The sequence below is a fragment of the Dinoponera quadriceps genome, unplaced genomic scaffold, assembly GCF_001313825.1.
Source record: "Dinoponera quadriceps isolate SergipeBrazil2010 unplaced genomic scaffold, ASM131382v1 scaffold1352, whole genome shotgun sequence".
In the NCBI taxonomy this organism is placed as follows: domain Eukaryota; kingdom Metazoa; phylum Arthropoda; class Insecta; order Hymenoptera; family Formicidae; genus Dinoponera; species Dinoponera quadriceps.
The window spans coordinates 412,387-431,623 of NW_014555567.1; the positions used below are offsets into that span (position 1 = coordinate 412,387).

General features: G+C 46.4%; 1 protein-coding gene across 1 annotated transcript in view; it reads right to left on the bottom strand.

The window, feature by feature from the left end:
- Positions 1-3,125: 3,125 nt before the first annotated feature.
- The window catches only part of LOC106744685, a 178,081-nt gene continuing 161,969 nt past the window's right edge, over positions 3,126-19,237 (bottom strand). Inside the window, exons 14-17 of the mRNA XM_014619639.1 lie at positions 10,592-10,915; positions 6,736-7,011; positions 4,313-4,795; positions 3,126-3,622 (exon numbers count right to left, since the gene is read on the bottom strand). Coding sequence (XP_014475125.1) covers positions 3,138-3,622; positions 4,313-4,795; positions 6,736-7,011; positions 10,592-10,915 — 1,568 coding nt within the window. The 3' untranslated portion in view covers positions 3,126-3,137. The remainder of the gene's footprint in view (positions 3,623-4,312; positions 4,796-6,735; positions 7,012-10,591; positions 10,916-19,237) is intronic.

Genomic DNA, 19,237 nt, shown 5'->3' on the forward strand with positions numbered 1-19,237 from the left:
TCGTTGCAAATTGCAAAACGCGAGATCCACTTCGCGCAAGATACACGGTGTCCGGAGAAACGGCGTGTTTGAAGAACAGCAAACGTTTTGCCTTGAGAAGGAACATCTCGTTTCCCCCTTAGTGGAACATATACGCATGTAAACGCTAAGACTTTAGATATATATCCTCGAGGAGATCTCGGTCTCAAGAACAGCTGTGCTGACAAAATTCTCGTCTTGGAATGAACTTGCGATCGGAAGACAGACAGTGACTGTCATCTGATAACTACACACAGGTGCTCCGGTCTTTGAGAGCTACTTCGCGAACATGGAACTCTCAAAAGCACAACTCTCGAGTTTTACTTCGCTCGTCTTCTCTCTTTCTCTCTCTCTCCCGCAGGCCTGACTTTGAAATCTATCCTTAATTTACCACGACGTACTCTCGAATCCGTCGAATACGCTTCACTTCGACACCGAGTAACTTCTGCGAAGATGTTCGCCCTTCGGACAAAGTCGATCTCGTCGGAGAAACGGAGAAACTCGTTCTCAAATCTCGCCCACTTCGGGATCGCGCGGGAGTAGATGTGTTCCTCGACATTACCTCGTCGAGGTCGTTCTAACGTTACAAATCTTAACGAATTTACAGAGGTGTTCTAAATCAACGTGGCAGTAGAACGACGTTCCCCCCTCGAGCCGAGCCGAGCTGCGTCGTAACTCGAGCGAGTAGAGAGACCGCGCGCGAGGGTCGCACGCTCGATTCTTCGCGAGGAGATCCTCCGTGGCTTTTTAATTTTCGTAGTAAGAGCACTTAATCACTACATGTATTTCCCCCGTACTGAACTACCGATGTTTCCCGATGTTTCCCCCTTTTCCTGTCCGCCCTGCTCGTCCATTCTCACTCCCTTTCTCGAGTTACCGCGAGCTCGCGACACGGCGGGATCAGTTTACCGGGTACTGATACTTCTTAAGGATAATCCCTTACATGGTAGACGTTATTCAGCGTGAATATCATACAGATGACATGAGTCTAGTCCTGCGAAATTGATGTTACCTCTCCCCTCGCTCCTCGAGTTGACACATCGCTGCAGAATCCGATAATTGACGCCGATGTAATTTCCCAGGGAATTATCGCGACGAGTGTCCCATCTGGGACATCTTAAGCCACAAAATGTTTACCTCGTGTATTTTTTTTACTTTATTAATTACCGAATTGTCAAGGCTCAATGCTTCTTGAGAATTTCTCAAGACGCTTAACCTTCAATAAGATTTTATGCGGGGATTTTTAAGCATTTCTTAATCCACCATTATTTCGACGAGTTTCAATTTCGATACCGGAGAAGCGTTAAAATAATCTTTGTCTTTATATAAATAGAAATATATAATGCGAAATTAAACGTTTATATTTATATAAATATAAATATAGTGCGAAATTAAAAGTGCAATAATCGCGTACAATTCTTTACGAAATCACACCGGTCTCAATCTTCACTTGTTATTCTTGGATAACATAATTGAATTTATTTTCCCCCTTTTTTTTATTCCTTTATCCTTCTCTCGTTCACTATCGTTCTCACACATTCGATTTGTTCTCCGATGAGCCGGAAAGTTCCGGGCATAACGAGACGGGATGAACGTTAAAAAAATGTACACGTCTAGTAAAGGCTATTTTCGATGATTTATAAATATTAAAAAAACCGCTGCCGCGTGTTACAAACGTGCGAGAAGAACGAAATCGCTTTTCTATCCTCTCTCTCTCTCTCTCTCTCTCACTCTTCCTTCTACGAGGATTGCTGTTATTCGCGCGCTCGTGTATCGTCTCTAAACGTCATCAATGTTCTTTCTTTTTTCTAGTTTTTCTCCGCTTCATTCACTTGGTTGCGCGGAAACGAAGTTTTCGGTTCGACTGTCTCGGAACGCTGCCTACGAAGGTGACGACGCCATCGATTTTCCTCGGGAATCGGTAGGTTACTTGCGGTTCTGCGGTGCCTTATAACCCATCGTCGTTGACCAAACGACCAAACGAACAAACGATGACCACGGGTGGAAGCGGAAGTCGGAAACAGTGATGTAGATGATGGCTTTAGTTGGTCCCGAACATGAGTTAGTAAAGAATTGTGCAAGAATCGTAATTACTCGTGATATCAACCGCCGATGTCGCCTTTGAAAATCATCACCGAAACGATCGATAACGATTTTTGCGAATTGAATCGCGCATTGTAATAAAATTAAAGAGATAAATGTCGAACTTATTTAACGGAGGGGAGATAAGAATAACGAGAAATTATATCTGAGAGATCATCAACGATAAGCTACGTGTCGTTCGCATTCGTTCGCGTTTCTCTTCCCGAGCTGGGGATATTAGAGCTGATTTTCGCGCCGAAATGTGCAATTTTACGCCGAACTTTTGTGCCAATTATGCGTAAATTTCAATTTCAACATCCGGCCACGCGATTTTCTCGAATGACGTCGGTGGTACGCGGGGGGGCGACTTGATTTTGGATTATCGGCGTCACCGATGATCGGTAACGAAGCGAGCTTTAAACTGATCACCAATCTGCGACACAGTAATTATAATCGTTGCACAAGTCCACTCCAAGAGTCGCGCATCGAAACGTGTCGACCGTCACGGATCTCAGCTCATGGTAACACTTGCACGCGCGCGTCGAACATAATATTCTCTTTCTCTCTCTCTCTCTCTCTTTCTTTCTCTCCCTCTCTGTTTCTCCCACACTCGATTTCGCGTCTTACTATTACGAGCTATCTATTAATTAACCTACACGGTCCTATAACGTATGGATCAATTATGTCCTGTGGCAGTTTATTTACAGTGCGGCTCGCGCCGCGGCCCCGGATGCGGTTCGCGCCATCGATTCCTAAACGACGATATCCGACGGTCGCTGGTGACCGCGTCGCGAAGGGGAAAAAAATCGTAAATCCGGCGGGGGGGGATTGGAATAGGGGAACGTTTTTATGCGGGATCGTCTCGCTACGGTGTGAACGATTGCCGGGAAAGTGGAATCGGTCTAACATTCACCTATGCGTGTAACGATAATCCGATAAATCACGTGGCGCCGTCCGGCGTAATTCAGTGCCTCGGTGGCAACAGCGACGCCCGCCACGAGCCGCGGCCCGGCCGCATCTACCTTAACGTCGTCTATTTACAGGAACAGCACGATCATGTAATTGAGATATCTGGCGCTAGTGGTACCGTTGAGCTTCGTGCCGCCGTTCTCCTCGTCGTTCTCGCTGGCAGTGTCGCCCTTCGCCTCGACGATGGTGTCGAGTCTCTCCATCGTGCCCCTCTGGGGATGATGGTTGCTCGAGCTCTCGCTCTCGGGGGTCTCGTCGGAGTCGACGTCGATCGTCCGATCGTTCACCTGGATCTTCACCACCGCGTCCACCGGGTACTTGCCCTCGTCGCTGGAGGACGTGGCGCCCGTCACCGAGCCGGACCTGCCTGCTGCCGCGGCGGTACCTGCGGCCTCCCGCTCGCAACGGGGGCAGATCTGACCGTTGGACGAGCCCTCGTCGCTCTGGCACCGGAAGCAGATCAGGTCGCCGTCGCTGGAGAAGTCGCAGTGCTCGCAGTGCACGACGTAGCCGTTACCACGGCAGAGCTCGCAGGTCGGGCTCTCGTCGCGGTCTGTGAGCAGATCGACGGGTTAGGCACGGCTGGTGGTGTGCCTCGAGAGAGCGCTCGGGTCTTTGCTACGATCGTCGCCTCCCTCGGAGAGCAACCCCCGACGGCGAGCCGTCGCCGCGGAGGCCGCGCGAAACGTCAGCGAGGAAATGCAAGGCGGAGTCGGTGATGATGCATGGGTGTGTTACGCTGAGATAAGCGAGCGAGTGGCGGCGGGTTTTGCGTTTGTGGAGGACTGCGGGATGCGTTTCACACGGGTGTGAGAAGCAGGTGGAAAATAATGTGCCAACTTTGCTCGGATTTGTTCGGTGCTGTCAAACGAGAAGAAACTGCTAGATCCGCCGATAATTCCAGTGGATCTTGCTTCAACGAAATTCGGAAGTTGGATCTGGGCTTAAGCGACGTAAGAAGGGTGGTGCATGATTGTTCGGAACGAGAGATTGCTGCGAAATTTGAAATGTTGGTGAATATTGAAGAAGAATATTTTCGAGAAAAATCAAGGAAGGATCCCGAGTCGATGGAGAGTGTGGTGAGAGCGCGGCGAAAATGCGTTCTGTATACCGGAAGTAACGGCGAGGAGAGAGAGAGCCAGCCATCCGGGAGTACTAAAGCCATCCAAACGGGTTAAGCGAAGCGAACTTGATCAATCCTTCGACCAGAACTGGTCGAGGTACTCGCCTCGGTCGACGTCACCTCGGTCGTCCGTGTTCCTCGCGGTCCGTCCGCGCCGTTGCTGCTCCTGACCTCGGTAAGATCGAGGTGACGTGATCAGCGCCGGCTGTTCCGGATCGTGGTACGTGGACCGAGGTGATGCCGTCTGAGCCACACGATCCTGATCCGTCGCGTGGTAAGAGCGCGGAGAGGACAGCTTCACCGGGCTTCTGTAGGCACGAGAGGTTCCTGGCTCCTGCAGTCGGTCTTCCATCCGCTCCTCCACGTATCTGCCGCCGTAGGAGCCAGGCGTTTGCGGTCGGTAGGTACAGGTACGTGTCTTCTGGTCGCACTCGCTGCACAGCAGCAGGTTCGACTTGCTGCCGGGCTGCGAGACATAGCCGTTGCAGGTACCGTAGTAACGCTCGTCCTCGTCGCTCTCGAAGAGGTGCTGGCTCAAGCTACCGATCGACTTGGTGTCGCTGAAGATCCTCGCTTCGTCCTGCTCCTCTTGACCGCCGACGTACCTGCAAGCGGGATCTCGATTCCTTAGTGAACTCGCGTTGAACGTTTCACAGATACACACCGGGGTTTATCGTTTCCGCGTAATCGATAACGCCGATAAACGCGAAAACACCTAACAGCCCGTCATATGCTAAACGAGGCGTTGCTCATTACTCGGATAGATTTTAAAGTCGACTTTCTAGACCTTGGTAGAAATTTCTATTTAACGTCGTTACCAGCCAGTAATGTAACGCTCACTTCTCCCAGTGGTTAGATAAATATGTTAGCTGATGGTTAAACAAAGGAAACGACAATTAAGAGGTGAGAAATTACAGCTAGTTGTCAAGCAATAATACGACACTCATTTTAATTCTCAATTTTTTAGGATTTTTGTGGAACAACGTATCCTCAATTCTAATTTGCTACTTCGCTTTTAAATGTCATACGGATATACATAAGATTATATATTTTATAATAGCGCCATTTACTCCGCCATATTTCATGGCTCGACAACAGCTAAATCACAAAATTGATTCTGCATTTTAGTGAACATAACCAGTACCGAGCGACTAAAGAGCTTATTAGCAACGAAATTTAATCTAGTCTGTATTACGTAAGAAAAATTAGTTTTAAATTAAAAATAGATATTTTCATAAGTAAGAATATTATAATTTTCTTAGAAGATGTTTAGTCTTGAATTGAGTTCAAGTAATACTTGCATCAATATAAATTCAATCAAATCAAGACTAAAACTTGTCTAAGAGGATTGTAATATTCTTGCTTAAACATGAAAATATTTATTCTTGAGATCTTAAAGACTAATTTTTTTTCCGTGTAGCGAGCCACTAAGTTTTGACTTAAGCCGACTCGATATGTTTCTACTCGGATGCACCGTCTCACTCAATAGGTTTGTTCTTTATAGTTGAACTGACTGCACTAGTTTAGGAAGTGTTCTTTATAGCTGAACTGGTGCAGGCGGTCGCTGTTCTTTATAGCGGTGCGGCGAAACTCAGTGCACGAGTTTACTAAACTAGCTGCCCTAAGTCTGGAATGCGTACGAGCAATGCAAAGACAGTTGGAACAGCACTTTCGAAAAAGAGTACGAAAAATGTCGAGTAACCTGTGTCACTATATCAATTAAATTATTGTACTTTCACCTCGTTGTCCACGATACATATGGATATGCGAAGCAATACTTCTAAATGACCAAAGTTACGTTTTATCGTTTCTATTTTAAAAGCTTACACTTTCGGACATTTACTACATAGCTATTAAGACAAAAGTTAAATAATAAATATGAAACTAAAAGCTTTTCTAGACACTGAAAAGAATAGACAATATTTATATTTTTATATAGCATTTGTAACATCAATATACAAGTTAGAGCCGCCAGTTATTGTTGAAAATAACAACCGCTCAATTTTACGATATAACGCAGCGCGCCATGTTATTCTTGCACTAGAGCGTTCTTTCTTTTTTCGCCGTACGCTTACACTCACTAGTTCTGGCTTGCACTAGTTCAATTCCAGTGCAGTCCCAGTTCAGTCGTAAAGCACAAACCTCTGACAGGCCGCGAATTAACCCATTAACTGCCAAATTTTTTTTTGAAATTTTTGGCCGGATAAGTTATTATATATATGCACAAAAAGTTGTGTAACAGTATAATTATATTCAAATTATGTTTTGTTTTGATCCCCAAATGGGGATCGTGGCAGCTAATGGGTTAATACTGCCTCGATCATTACCGTATACAAAGTAACGTTTTCCACATATTCTCTCGAACACACACACACATACACACACACATATAAATATAAATATATATATATATATATATCGAGTGAAGTAAACAACAAGCTTTCTGTTCTCAAGTTACCTAGTATCAGCGGCTTCGACAAGGTAGCGACGTATCCGCTCGATCTTGGTCTTGCCGCGCTCTCGCGGCATTGTTTCTCGTTAAATAATGCTCTCCCGGTTCCTCTCATTGTTGTCCTCGACGCTCGAAGTCGAGCTCGCCCCGCAGATCTGCATCTCGATTTCGGCCAGCCGGTGCTCCACCTCCCACTGCTGCTGGCTTAGCTTGACGCTCATCGCCGCGTTCTCGGTCTCCAGGCACTTCAGACGCTCGCGAAGACGCTGGATCTCCGCCAGCAGTGCCTCGTGCGTGCCGAACAGAGGCGTCGTGCCCTCGCTCACCAGCTGCGTCATGCTGTTGCAGGTCAAGCCTGCAAGCAAGTCTTCATTGCGAGGTTTCTTTCAAACTGATCTTTCTCAATTCTCCACGTTTTTTGGGTTTGGTCAATGTCATAAATCTAATGAGAAACGCGGAGGGGAAGTGAGGATGAGAGATAGCGATGAACGGAGATACCGGTTTTGGTGTTACATTCGTGCCTGAAATCGATACTTTTTTATCGACTCGTTTTAAGATATATGTATTCACACGAACAACTTGAGATACATTGTAACAATATCGATTATATATAATTAGTTTATATCAATTATGTATTTAATACCTGTTTAATTTTATAATTCAATACTTATCAGAAATAAAATTAGTGCAAAAACAATTACAGTTATGGTTAATGAGGATGAAATCACATTTATTGTAATGGATCGATCTTTTCGATCATGGCCACGATCTTTTCTCACGAGCATTTTTCCGTTATTAATTTTTACCGTAATACTTTCATCAAATTTATAAGATCAACGCATGACTGATATTGAGACGTATAACAAAGCGAATAGAACAGTAGACTGTTTGTCCCGTTGATGTCTCTATCTACTATTTAGTAATTGTATTGAATCGATATTACGCACGTGAAATGTCAGCAAATTTATTTTACTAATACTAATAACAACTTGTTTCGGTACCAGTTTGACAACAATATCTGGAAACTGTTACATACTAATATCAATGAATTGCCATTCGATCGGTCCCATTACTAATAAGACGAACGGAAGCGCGTGACGCGAATATATTCGCGAGACCGTCGCGCATCTATTTCATGCTCGCGCGCTCCTTCGTCTCGCGCAAGGAGATCGCGTCTCCACAAACCATAGGGAAAGGAGAGAGAGGGAGGGGTGAGCAGGGGAGGATATGAATCTTTGCGCTTTAGTTACGTCGCTGTATGCACGTGCATTGTATGTAAGTGTGTGTGCAATTATCGATCGCTGAAAGTTAGATGAGAGGATGCGCGGAAAGCAACAATAAATGAGTTGTTCTGCGCGCGTAACAGCCACAAATGCGAGATGAGAGAGAGAGAGAGAGAGAGAGAGAGAGAGAGAGAGAGAGATATTCTCGAGCGAACGAGAGAATATCGCGTCGCGTGCCTTTGTGATTCGCTGATGCTGATTAATGCGGACGATTAGTATTTCTCTCTCTCTCTTAAAGCGCGCGGTGCATTCGCAGCCCCGTAATAGAATTCGCATATAAGATGAGCCACGAGTGCTCCAACGGGGTAGCTTCGGCTGGTGCTGATACAACGCATGAATTAGCATTAGCAAACTGCTAACTAATTTACGAATTACTACCGGGTGCGTCCTGTGTATCCCCGGCCGTTCGGGGACCGGGTATTGTCCGGGGACTCGTCTTGATCGCGTTGCACTTCGCGTTAGCACTTGGAAGGGAGGCCGAGGAAGGGAGGGAAGAGAACGGAGCACGCCGAAGGAAGGCCTGGCGGGGCGACGACGGTGCGCGCAGGTGCGGCGTTTGCCGGTTTATTTGCCGGTTTAAATGAGGTGCACTTCGCCGTCGCACCAGCCATGAATATCAGACGTCGCCTGATATTTTGTCACTTAAAAAATCACCGTTCGAGCGGACCGCGCGTTTCCGATATTAGCGGTCGGCCAAATCTGTCTGGTTTAATCGGGGGAAGAAGCGGCGGTAGCGCGCTCGCGAAGCGGAAGCGCACGATTAAATGTGGCGTTTCCTGTGCGCGCGCGAAGGCAGGATTTTATTTCCCAAGCGACATATAAACGTCGGCGGGGAACACCGTTAAATCGTTACTACCTAACACGTATCTATCGGGGTTAATGGCCGGTGCGCTATTTTACGAGTCGCGCAGAGCTCGTCGCTCTCGTCATTCATTATCCGCGCGATATTTCTGAATTTACCTTTTTGCCGTTTTACAGCGCCGATAAACGACCGCGTTCGCGCGCGCGCGCGCCCTCGAGTTATTCGCGTTCGGTTAGATTTGATTTGCGGGTGGAGGTGGGGAAAGGGGCACCGTGTGTGTATGTGTGTGTCTGTTTACCCCTTTTCCCCGGCAGGTGAATATCCCGAGCGCCGAAAGCGCAGGATCGCGCGATGCAGGTTGCCGAGGGTTTCGCTCGTTCGCGGGCGTGCGATAAAATTTCTCCCGGAAATATACACGCGAAGCTATTACGGCTCGTCCGGTTTCTCGCGCTTCATTAACGGGCGGCCGCGCGTTATCGGGAGGCTTGTTATTCAAACACGGCGATTAAATCTGTCCGGAATAAACGAGCGAGCCGCGTGACGCGCGTGCGATGTAATCGATAGCGAGGAATATAATGAGAGCGAGTGAGCGCGCGAGGGGTGTTGCGCGAATGCTCGCGAGTGGCCCGCAGCGTTTCTACGAGTAGCCCGGCCGACTTCGACCCGCGGAGTCCGCTTTTGTTCCGGAAATACTCGTCGGTAGTTATTACGCGAAACGTTCAATTGAACGTGACGACACGTAATGGTTTATGGCTCGAACATTACACAGCCTATCTAAAAAGCTTTCATGGAACGTGAAATATTGATGACCAGAAAGCGAGAGAGAGAGAGAGAGAGGCTACAAAGGTCTCCTCCCTTATTCTCTTCGTATTCGCGCTTCACTTAATCGCGCAGTCTTACGGGTCTATAAGAAACTACGGTTGTGCGTCAGCAGTTTGCGCGAATAGCGTCAGCCGCTATCAGCAAGCAATGATTTATATACTCCTCCTCTCTCTCTCTCTCTCTCTCTCTCTCTCTTATGTGATACTATCACATATATTACCACGTAAGGAACGCGCGCGCGGCATGTAGCGCGACGTTACACTTTGAAAATAAATCCAACCATGAGACGCGTCTTACACGGGCCGAGAATAGATCCACGATATATTAAGTGTACGAGCTAGGATAGGACCTTAGGTTACAGTGTCTGAAGACGCCGCGGGCTATATAGACGTGTAAAAATCCTGCGAAGGACGGCGGTGATGATCCGAGCCCGAATAATTTACCGAGCATTAACCTTTCGATGGCTCCGAGAGCCACTTCGAGCAGCATCGAGACGGGTAATAATGTGCCTTCGTCCAATAAATTTTCGCCCGATAAAAAGTCGAGTGAAAATACCTCTCCTCTTTTTCGCGTATCCCCGTCTCCCGTAAAATCTCACGTCTCTCTCGTGAGAGAGAGAGAGAGAGAGAGAATATTACGCACCACGACGAAGACGTATGTATGCGTGCTGATTCGTATTTCATTATTGCCTTTTTTCAATACAACCTTAGCGAATACTAGCCGGAAAAAAAGTTTTCCATATATAATCAGATATAATATATAGTTATATATGAGAAGTTTTTTCTCGGCTAACGACAAATATAGGGTACATGAAGCCCCGACTTGAGAGTCTACGTAAATTTCAATTAACACGTTGGCAGCCGCGAGAGGCGGGAGATTAATCGATCGGACGAAAATTAATTCGGTCGAAAGCGTATTTCCGCGCGACGTTGCGCGTCGATACTCGCGCCGTGCAATCGCGCGATCGTTTTTGGCAATGATACAAGAAGAGGCGAGAAGTGATGCAAACGGGCGGAGAGAAACGAGAGAAAGAGGCTCACCAGAGTGGGTGGACTGCCTTCCGGTGGAGGGTTGCGTAGCGGCCGATTGCGGCGCCCTGGCTGTCTGGTCCTCGCTGCTGGGGCCGCTGCTGGTCGCGCTTATCGGGCTCTCCGCACCCCTGGGCACGTTGTTCCCGTCGGTCACGGCCCCGGCGCCCGTTACGCCGCGTGATGTCACCGGACTCGGGCTCGGCGAGAACAACGAGTGGGCCGTCGAATACGCTTGAGCGGACTTGAGGTCGATCGGCGCTATCCACATCTCCTCCAACGGCACGCGACCCTGCGACTCTACCAGGCCGGGTGTGCTCTGACACCTGCTCATGACTGGAAAATCGAAGGTACTTTGAGACTTGACTTTACTCTCCAAAGTGCTATCACTATATTATCGCTGAGAAACAGTCAATGGTCACTAGGTAGTCATAGTTATAAGCATAACACTGCGAAACAGTAAAGTTTCGCTGTAAAAATCTGTCAATAGCAACGACTGTTTCCGCCGGAGAAATGTCAAAACAGTGAAGAAAGATATTATTTATTACTTCTTTCTCGTTATCTTAATTCGACTTTTAAGGTATAGAAGAATTTGTCCCTTGGCTTTTTTCAGGAGACACATTTCCCTTCTGGAGATACGAGATACATTGCGAAACTCGTTAAAAAAATGCGTGACAACTTTTCTGTTCATCTGTACATATGTTGCACTGTACATTTCTTCTACGGGACGGGAAAAATCAGTGAAGTATTAGACGGAAGATCTGAGTGAAAGAGTTTTCATTAAAAAATTAGCGAATACACATTGATTATCGGTAGAATAGTTTCACCGATTCAATAAGTCACATTTTCACCGGTTCAATTTAAGAGAATACAGTCCGATATTTAGAGGCAACCGGGGTGATCAGGAATGATTCGATACAGCAGATCGATCGGAGAAAATAATCAAAAAGCGTTCGAGGAGTGCTAAAAGAATGACTATCATCTCTGTGGCGTCGTAAATCGTGACGCACACAGCTTCGCTCCGGAGTTCATTCCGCAGATACTTCCAGGATAAAAATTATTAACGTCGTTTTATGCGTGGTCGTTTATTTGAAAAAGCTCGAGGACGACGACGATGGGGCGCACAGAGCGAAAAAGAGGGAAAGAACGGGAGAGAAAGAGGAGTATAAGCGAACTCTCTCGGTATCGTCGTCGTCGCTTTTTCATCCCGCTCGAAAACGAAACCGGAAACTCGCGCGAAAAGCTCAACCACGATCGCGCCACCGAATTTTCGGGACGCGCGAGCGACGAGGACGGCTGCCCATTTATTTAGGGTATCGTTCATTCGCGATGCGAGTTATCGCCATGCAACGGCGTCGTGTTTACGTGCGCCCCGTGCTTGAAACGACCCGTACGTGCTCTCGAATTTCCGCTTTTGGCCGCGCTGACATTTAACCGACGGCCAACAGTATTCGACGGCATCAATAGTATGCCGTTTCGCTTTGACGCGAATCCTTCGATCGCCGCGCGAAATGTTTGATCCTTCGGCTCGTTACACAACCCCTCTTTCTCTCTCTCTCTCTCTCTATCCGCCTCACCCCGCGACATTGTTTGTTGTTCGCCGTCGAGATGCGTTTAGCCATTAAGGAATTTCGGGATCGTTATATTTTGACCCGCTCACTCGAGCGAACTCAGCAGCGGCAGGATCGGAGGGGGCGTGATGCAAAGTGATAGATCATGCGCAAACGATAAATTAACGACGGAGCCTGTAATGTGCGTGTACACACACACACACACGCGCGGTGAATTGACAGTGATTTAAGCATGAATCAATAATACGTACATAATATGTTTATTACTAGTCAATTAAGGTCTAATAATGCGATAACTGTGTAACATTAGCCAGCGGGTAGCGTATAATGAGATAGAGATAGATAGATAGATAGATAGATAGATAGATAGAGAGAGAGAGAGCTCATTATGTGGGACGTGTAGGCTCAGGTCAGTTAAATTCATCCTTGTAATTAAAGTGACCTTTAAATATCACGACATTACGCAAGGTAGCGCGCGGATCAAAACGCTAATATAGACGGCGGAGGGACGCAACGACGGGCGGCCAAAAGAAAGAGAGACGAGTGTGTTATTTTCATGGCGCGCCGCATGCAACTCTTCGTTATAGTTACTTAAATTAGAAACCCGAGTATAAGTTACGCTCACGCGAACGTGTCGGGATTTTTTGCGGACGGTCTCCACCACTCGGAGAGAGATCCGATACTTTTTCCTTCCCGTTCGTCCGACGCGCGATCACGCCGGAAGGGTGTCCCGCCTGGGTACTTTCGAACTTGCAACGCGCTAATAGACCGCCCCTTTTTTCCTTCATTTTCGAGTTAATTCGAGTATGCGGCGACGATACCGGCCGGCGGAGATCGATACTTGGCATTGCATACGCATGATCTCCTCCTCCTTCCCCTCTTTCCCTCCATAGCTCAGCGTCGCGTAACTCACGTTACGCATTACACTTATTACCGCGACCTAATTTCCCATACGTCATATCCTGCCGGCGACGGGAAAGCATGCTGGCTGGGCCGGATGCGCGTGCGGGCGGATGACCGGCGAAGTGAGTGAGTGAATGCCCATCGTTCCGATGGAGATGAATGGCTCGAGGAGTGTACAAACGAAATAAGTTTCCGCGGCTTTCGCGTCTAAGCGGATTATCGGGAAAAACGCGAGGACGGACCGTTTCGCAAGCGGCCGTTTCGCGTCCTCTCGAATGGAGCGACGTCCCTCAAGGAAATGGTCGCGCCATTGAATAATACGGCATCCTATTCACCGGCGTCTTTATAGCTTCTAAGATCCAGCGCGTTGAGATTATATATCGGAAGCCTCTCTCTCTCCGTTGAATCAATTTGAAAAAAAAATGAAAGGGGGAGAGAGAAAGAGAGAGAGAGAGAGAGAGAGAGAAATGAAGAAAAATCCTTTTCTCGGGCGCTCACGAAGAGAAATAACCGTTTAAAATTATCGATCCTCGAGTTTTCCGGTCGCAAATCATTTCAACGCTTTAAGTATCAATCACTTTTTCCCCCGTCTCTCTCTCTCTCTCTCTCTCTCTCTCTCTTTTTCTCTATTTCGTTTGATCCTCTCTTCTTTACACCCCCCGCGCTTTTTCCACCGCGCAACGTGAGCGGGAGATAGCCACTCTCTAACTTCTCGTTGAGAATGCTCGGTTAGATATTTTCCTCCACTTTTCTTAGTTTGCCTTCGGCCATATTCGTGGGCGAAAGGGCACATTTAACGATACCAGGACACCTCGTATGTATTCGCACGAGCTATTTTTCGTCGTGAAACTGGCAAAGGAGGGTCCTCGACCCTCTCGGATACACGCGCGTTGACCCACCCGGTCGAAGTCGAACCGAAGTCGTCCTATATCCCCGGTATTCCAACCATCGTTACCGCCTGTTTCAGACCTCAATGAGACGCCAGGAAGCGGAGAATCGCCGGGAACTCCCGCGGCCATTCATCTCCATCAGCGCGGTGTCGGATTCCGCTGCTTGAAGAACAGACCGCCGCCGCCGCCGCGAACACTCGCCCGGCTTTATTCTCCGCGCTTTTACGTAACCGCACCGAGGAATTAGGTCGCGAAAACATTTCGCGCGCGGACGAGCGAGTCTCAAGACGTTATCCGCATTCGTCGCCGCGGTCGTCGCGCGTCCGGCCGGCGTCGAACGACGCGACCGTCCGATTTCCGCCGTCTCGCGTTCACCTCGCGCACGCACCGCGTACTTATTCTTTAAAGAACTTCGCCCATTTTACATACAGATTTGGCCCAACCGCGTACAGTCAGGACGATCGCTTTTTCTTGGCAAAATTCAGAACGCATCCCATCTCAAAATACTTCATCGTGATAACGGCGATAACAAGCAAACGTTGCTAATTTTTCGGCGTAATTTTTTCAAATATATTCACTTGGTAAACATCAAATTATGCAGGCTTGGAGGCTACTATAGAGAACGCATAACTTGAACGATATCAAATAGAACTGAACTATGATATAGTAACTGGTTATTTTACTAAGTATGGCATTTAAACTGTGGATTTCTCTCTCTCTCTCTCTCTCTCTCTCTCTCTCTAATATTTATTATAAAGTTCGAATATATAATTCACAAATATAAATGAAACATGATACCACGTTTACATTGTAGGAGAGCGTAATGATGAAGGAAAATACGCCATCAGTGAATATTATTGCACGTGTAAATATACTGCCCGTACTGTAGGTTGCTGTGCCTCCATCATGACGCTCATTTGGTATTTAAAATATGCTAAATATCTTTCTAAAGACATACGAATATCTTCTGAAGATGTTAGCGACATATTTCTTAGCTTTGGTAGCTCTGATGATGAGAAATACCGAACGAATAAGGCAACGTTTTTAAAAGACTGAAAGAACTGCTTTCGGTAAAGGTTTGAGGATCTAAAATTACTTAATTTTTAATATTTCTATTATTTCTATAAAATGATATATTATTGATGATTACACGCGGTTGGCCCAAAATGGGCGAAGTTCTTTCACGAAGTGGAATCTCACTCGAAAGAAGTGAGAAGTGGCAGTATTTTCGCTCGAAGCGATAGTGAAAATACTGCCATTCGAAACAGCGAGGATGAATGTTTCACTCAAGCTTCGAGAGGATTCTGACTATACGAGCGAATATGTTCTCGTATGGCGGTGGAGTACACTGGCTTCACTCTCCAGTTCCGAATGAAAATTTTCACTCGACGATTCAGAGTGGGAATTCAATACTCTACATGAGTGAAAAGTCACTTCGAATTCGAATGACTCGGTGGTCACTCTACTTTTCAAAATGAAATTTCATTCCGAGGAATTCAAAAGGGTAGGCGAAACTAGGGACGTGAGTGAAGGAGATGATATCGCGACAAAAACGCCAGCTTACGGTTTTCGGGCGCTCGAGGGAAACGAGGATTTCACGACGAGGTGTTCGAAATGCAGGGTGGAAACATATAGGAACGCGCGAGAGTTACGTTTAAATTTTAATCCGATAGAAACATATCGCATATATATCAGGGGTCGGAGGGAACTTATTACGAGTGATAATAAAGCGCGATATTCCTCTCTCGACGTCTTTTTATTATCGTACTAAAATCCCCCCTCCCCCTGCCGTTTTATGGCGCCCGGGGTTCGACGAAGAGCGATCCCGCTCTTACCAAGGGTCGCATTTTGCGTTTTAGGTGCACGGTGCGATCTATGCGCCCGGCCCTTTGAGATACGTCTCTCCGGCGAGTGACCGAAGTTCAACGGCCGGAAATCTTCGAAGGTATTAACGTACGGAATATCGACGATCTCGTATAGGGCGTCCACCTGAAAGATCTCGTCGAGGCGAAGACGCGGTTTCGTTGCCGCGCCTCCTTTGAAAGATTTTCGCGTGCTGGTAACAACGTTCACTAGACATGGCGGAGTGAGAAACGAGCGAGCTAGCGAGAGAGGAGAAAGGGAAGAGAGGGGAAAGAGGGAGATAGTCGAGGAGTTTAATTAATTAATCCGGAACTACCCGGCGCGCGGGCAAAGCAGCCCACCACCCCTGTGCTCTCTCCTTGCGGCGCGAGGTGGCAAAGTTCGCCCGTGTTACGCACGAAACTTTCGAAGAACACGGTATCGTCATGGAATCGCGGCAAACACAATACAGTCGCTTATCCCTCGCAGCTTTGAATTCCCGTCCGTGAAAGGAAAGAAAAAAAGAACCTGAAATCGCTCCCTGTCGTACGATCACGCAGAGTCGAGTTTACGCGCGCTCGCGCGGTTAGGAGGGCGCGTTCGGTCGTGAAAAATCCACAAATGTCGGTAGTTCGCGATTCGGCTCCGTTAAAGTTATCGAATTCCCTACGGCACGATTTTACACTCGGGATCTATGAGCAGGCGTCGCGAGGTAACGAAGTGCGATTTGATTTTCGTTTTAATAGTGGCCCTTCGCGGTGTGGCGCGAGTCAACGTTACGGATAAATCTCGAGTCTAATAAGAGAAATTCTAACAGGCGCAGACGATAGAGTATAAAGTGAAGGCCCTACACAATTTTTCCTCGCTTATATCTAGGCCATGTGAAAGCAAATAGGTCCTGTACGCACTTAAGTCCTGTACAGAAATGTAACGCTCGTGTAACAAATCAGAGTCAAATTTGTAAATCTAACTGATCTGACTTTGTAGACTCTATCTTGGCATGCCTAACTAAACCCTATTTTAACACATCTGATTAGACCATATCTCGTTATGCTAGTAATTTATAAGAAAATTTAAATGCGGATCAAAACAGGCTTGCACACAGAGAGAAAAGGGTTCCTTTAGATTTAATATTTCTATTTATTTGACTAAAATTTGTTTAGAAACAACATATACGAAATATTATATTTTTAAGTAAAAATTTCGTTGTCTCATTCAAGAATACTCTATTATTTAACAGAAAGAACGCTGTGATTTGAAATAATATCTTTTAAGTAAAATATTACTTGGTTACAATAAATACATAAAATGAAACGAATAATTTCTGTGTAAGAAAATTATCTTCCGTTTCAAGCAAATTTTTTATTTAAGATAAAAATACATATTCGTTGAAAAGTCTAGCAATCGTACTTATTCGATCGAAATATTAGTTTCTTTGGCATGCCGATGATGAAATTTGTTTGGACGCAATAAAATTTATTAAATTTGGAGAAATATTTTTCTCAGTGTAGCCTGTTTGTGTGCAAAGGAGCAGCATTGTGAAAATCCATTCGGAATTGATCTTTTCTTGGTTTTCCATATTTAAACCCAACGAAGGCAGGTCTATTTTGAGGCATACCTATTTAGGGTCATTACAGGCTCGACACACTTCCCGATTAATTTTTACTCAGATTGTTTGCATTAGCGCTTGTCGACAAATCGCGCGCAACGCGATATTTACATTTTCTTCCGTTAATATGACTTTTTCAACTACAGTGTTGTTTTCACTACAGAGATGTCTCACGAGAATTTTCAATATACGACTTTTCATGCGAGACAACCCGCTCGCATTAGTTGCTCGTTCGTTACGTCCGTGGAATACACGAGAGAGGATTACGCGAAAGAAGAGGGCGAGCGAGGGCCAGTGCGCGTGCGAGCATTTTTTTCTTTCCGGCAAAAATTGAGGTCGGAAAGAATGTTTTGAGCGACGGTTTTGCGGAAATAAAAGGCGAACGATGAGTGAGTGAGAGAGAGAGAGAGAGAAAAATTTTGATAGCGTACAGCCCTCGAGGCAGTCAACTCGCCGTATATACGTTCTTTTTTGGGCGCATGCGCATATTTTACCGCAGTCCTCGCACGACCGCAGATATATAAAAGAGAGAAAAATAGAGGGAGAAGCGAGAGCTATCATTTCATTAATCCCTGTACGTTAGATGTATATGTACGATGTTATTTTTAGACACATAACGAAATTAAGGGGATCGCGGGAAATGGAAAAATTAATAATCGACTAATAGAGTACCAAGAATACGTTAACGAAACGTTGGCAGAGGTGATTATATCGAGGAAATAACCGGTAAAAATGAATGGAAGGATAAAAAGCGTCGAAAGCTTACTGAAGTCAAATTAAAGTTTCATTTTCTTACTGAAAGACAGAAGTACCACTTGAAAGGCGAGTTTCTTGCATTAAAGACAAAACAGCCGAGTTAGACAGTAGAGTTCTCTGAAACGAAAATGGAAAAGGTTTGATGCGGAGAATCAAATTTTAGTTCTCACAACCACAGCATTTGTTTGTCGATATCCAAAGACGCATTTTCTTTGAGTCAACTAAGTGGGTTTCTCGGTGCAGCCGAGTTTCGATTCGATCTCATTGTTGTCGTTGAACGCGAGACGAGGCGACGAGTTCCGAAGATGAGCACACTTTACACAGCCGTCTGCAGGTGTCAAATTTGCGGTTCGTCTTTCAAGGAACATCAGACAAACGCACGGTGTGTATCCGCCTCGGAGAGACGTCTTTAATAACTATCATTATGTTCGTAACTCCAGTCGAGCGTTTCCGCGTCGGTTAATTCGTTAATGCGTCGCGGCTGCCACGAACATATCTCGATGGAGCCGCGCGTCCTTGGTTCGAAGTTCCCTCGGATGGCATCCGCCCGCGACCCGAAGAACTTACCTTGCCGAGGGCGCGTAAACTTCCGCGTCTAGCTATTTTAACAAACGGGTAACGAGGAAAGTTTCAGGCAACCGCGGCGGCGCATCGGCTGCGCGCCAAAGCGACCGCGGCGACCCGTTTACAGTCGAATTCGAGCCTGTCTTCTGCGAACGCGCGCGGATAAGTGGATTGAAAAGGAATTCCGTACTTCCACCCTGATATATTTCTGACTGATATGTCGTAATCCGCACGGATAAGCCTCGAGTTATTCGCGTCGAATACGTCCGAGGAAAGCGGGAGAGAAGCAAGTGGGCCGGGGAATCGTAAAGCAACGCTGCAGCTCTCCCGGATATTTCGATATTTCAAGAGCAACAGCTTATCCTCGACTCTTTCTATCCGTTCCCATTATGATGTTATTAATTAAAATACCGGCTGAAATAACGTTGTAACCCAACCAATTCGGGATTGCGAAAATTAAAAATTAAAAAAGTTAACTATTAATGACACTAAGATAACTGCGCTCTGACTCTTTATGGCTCTA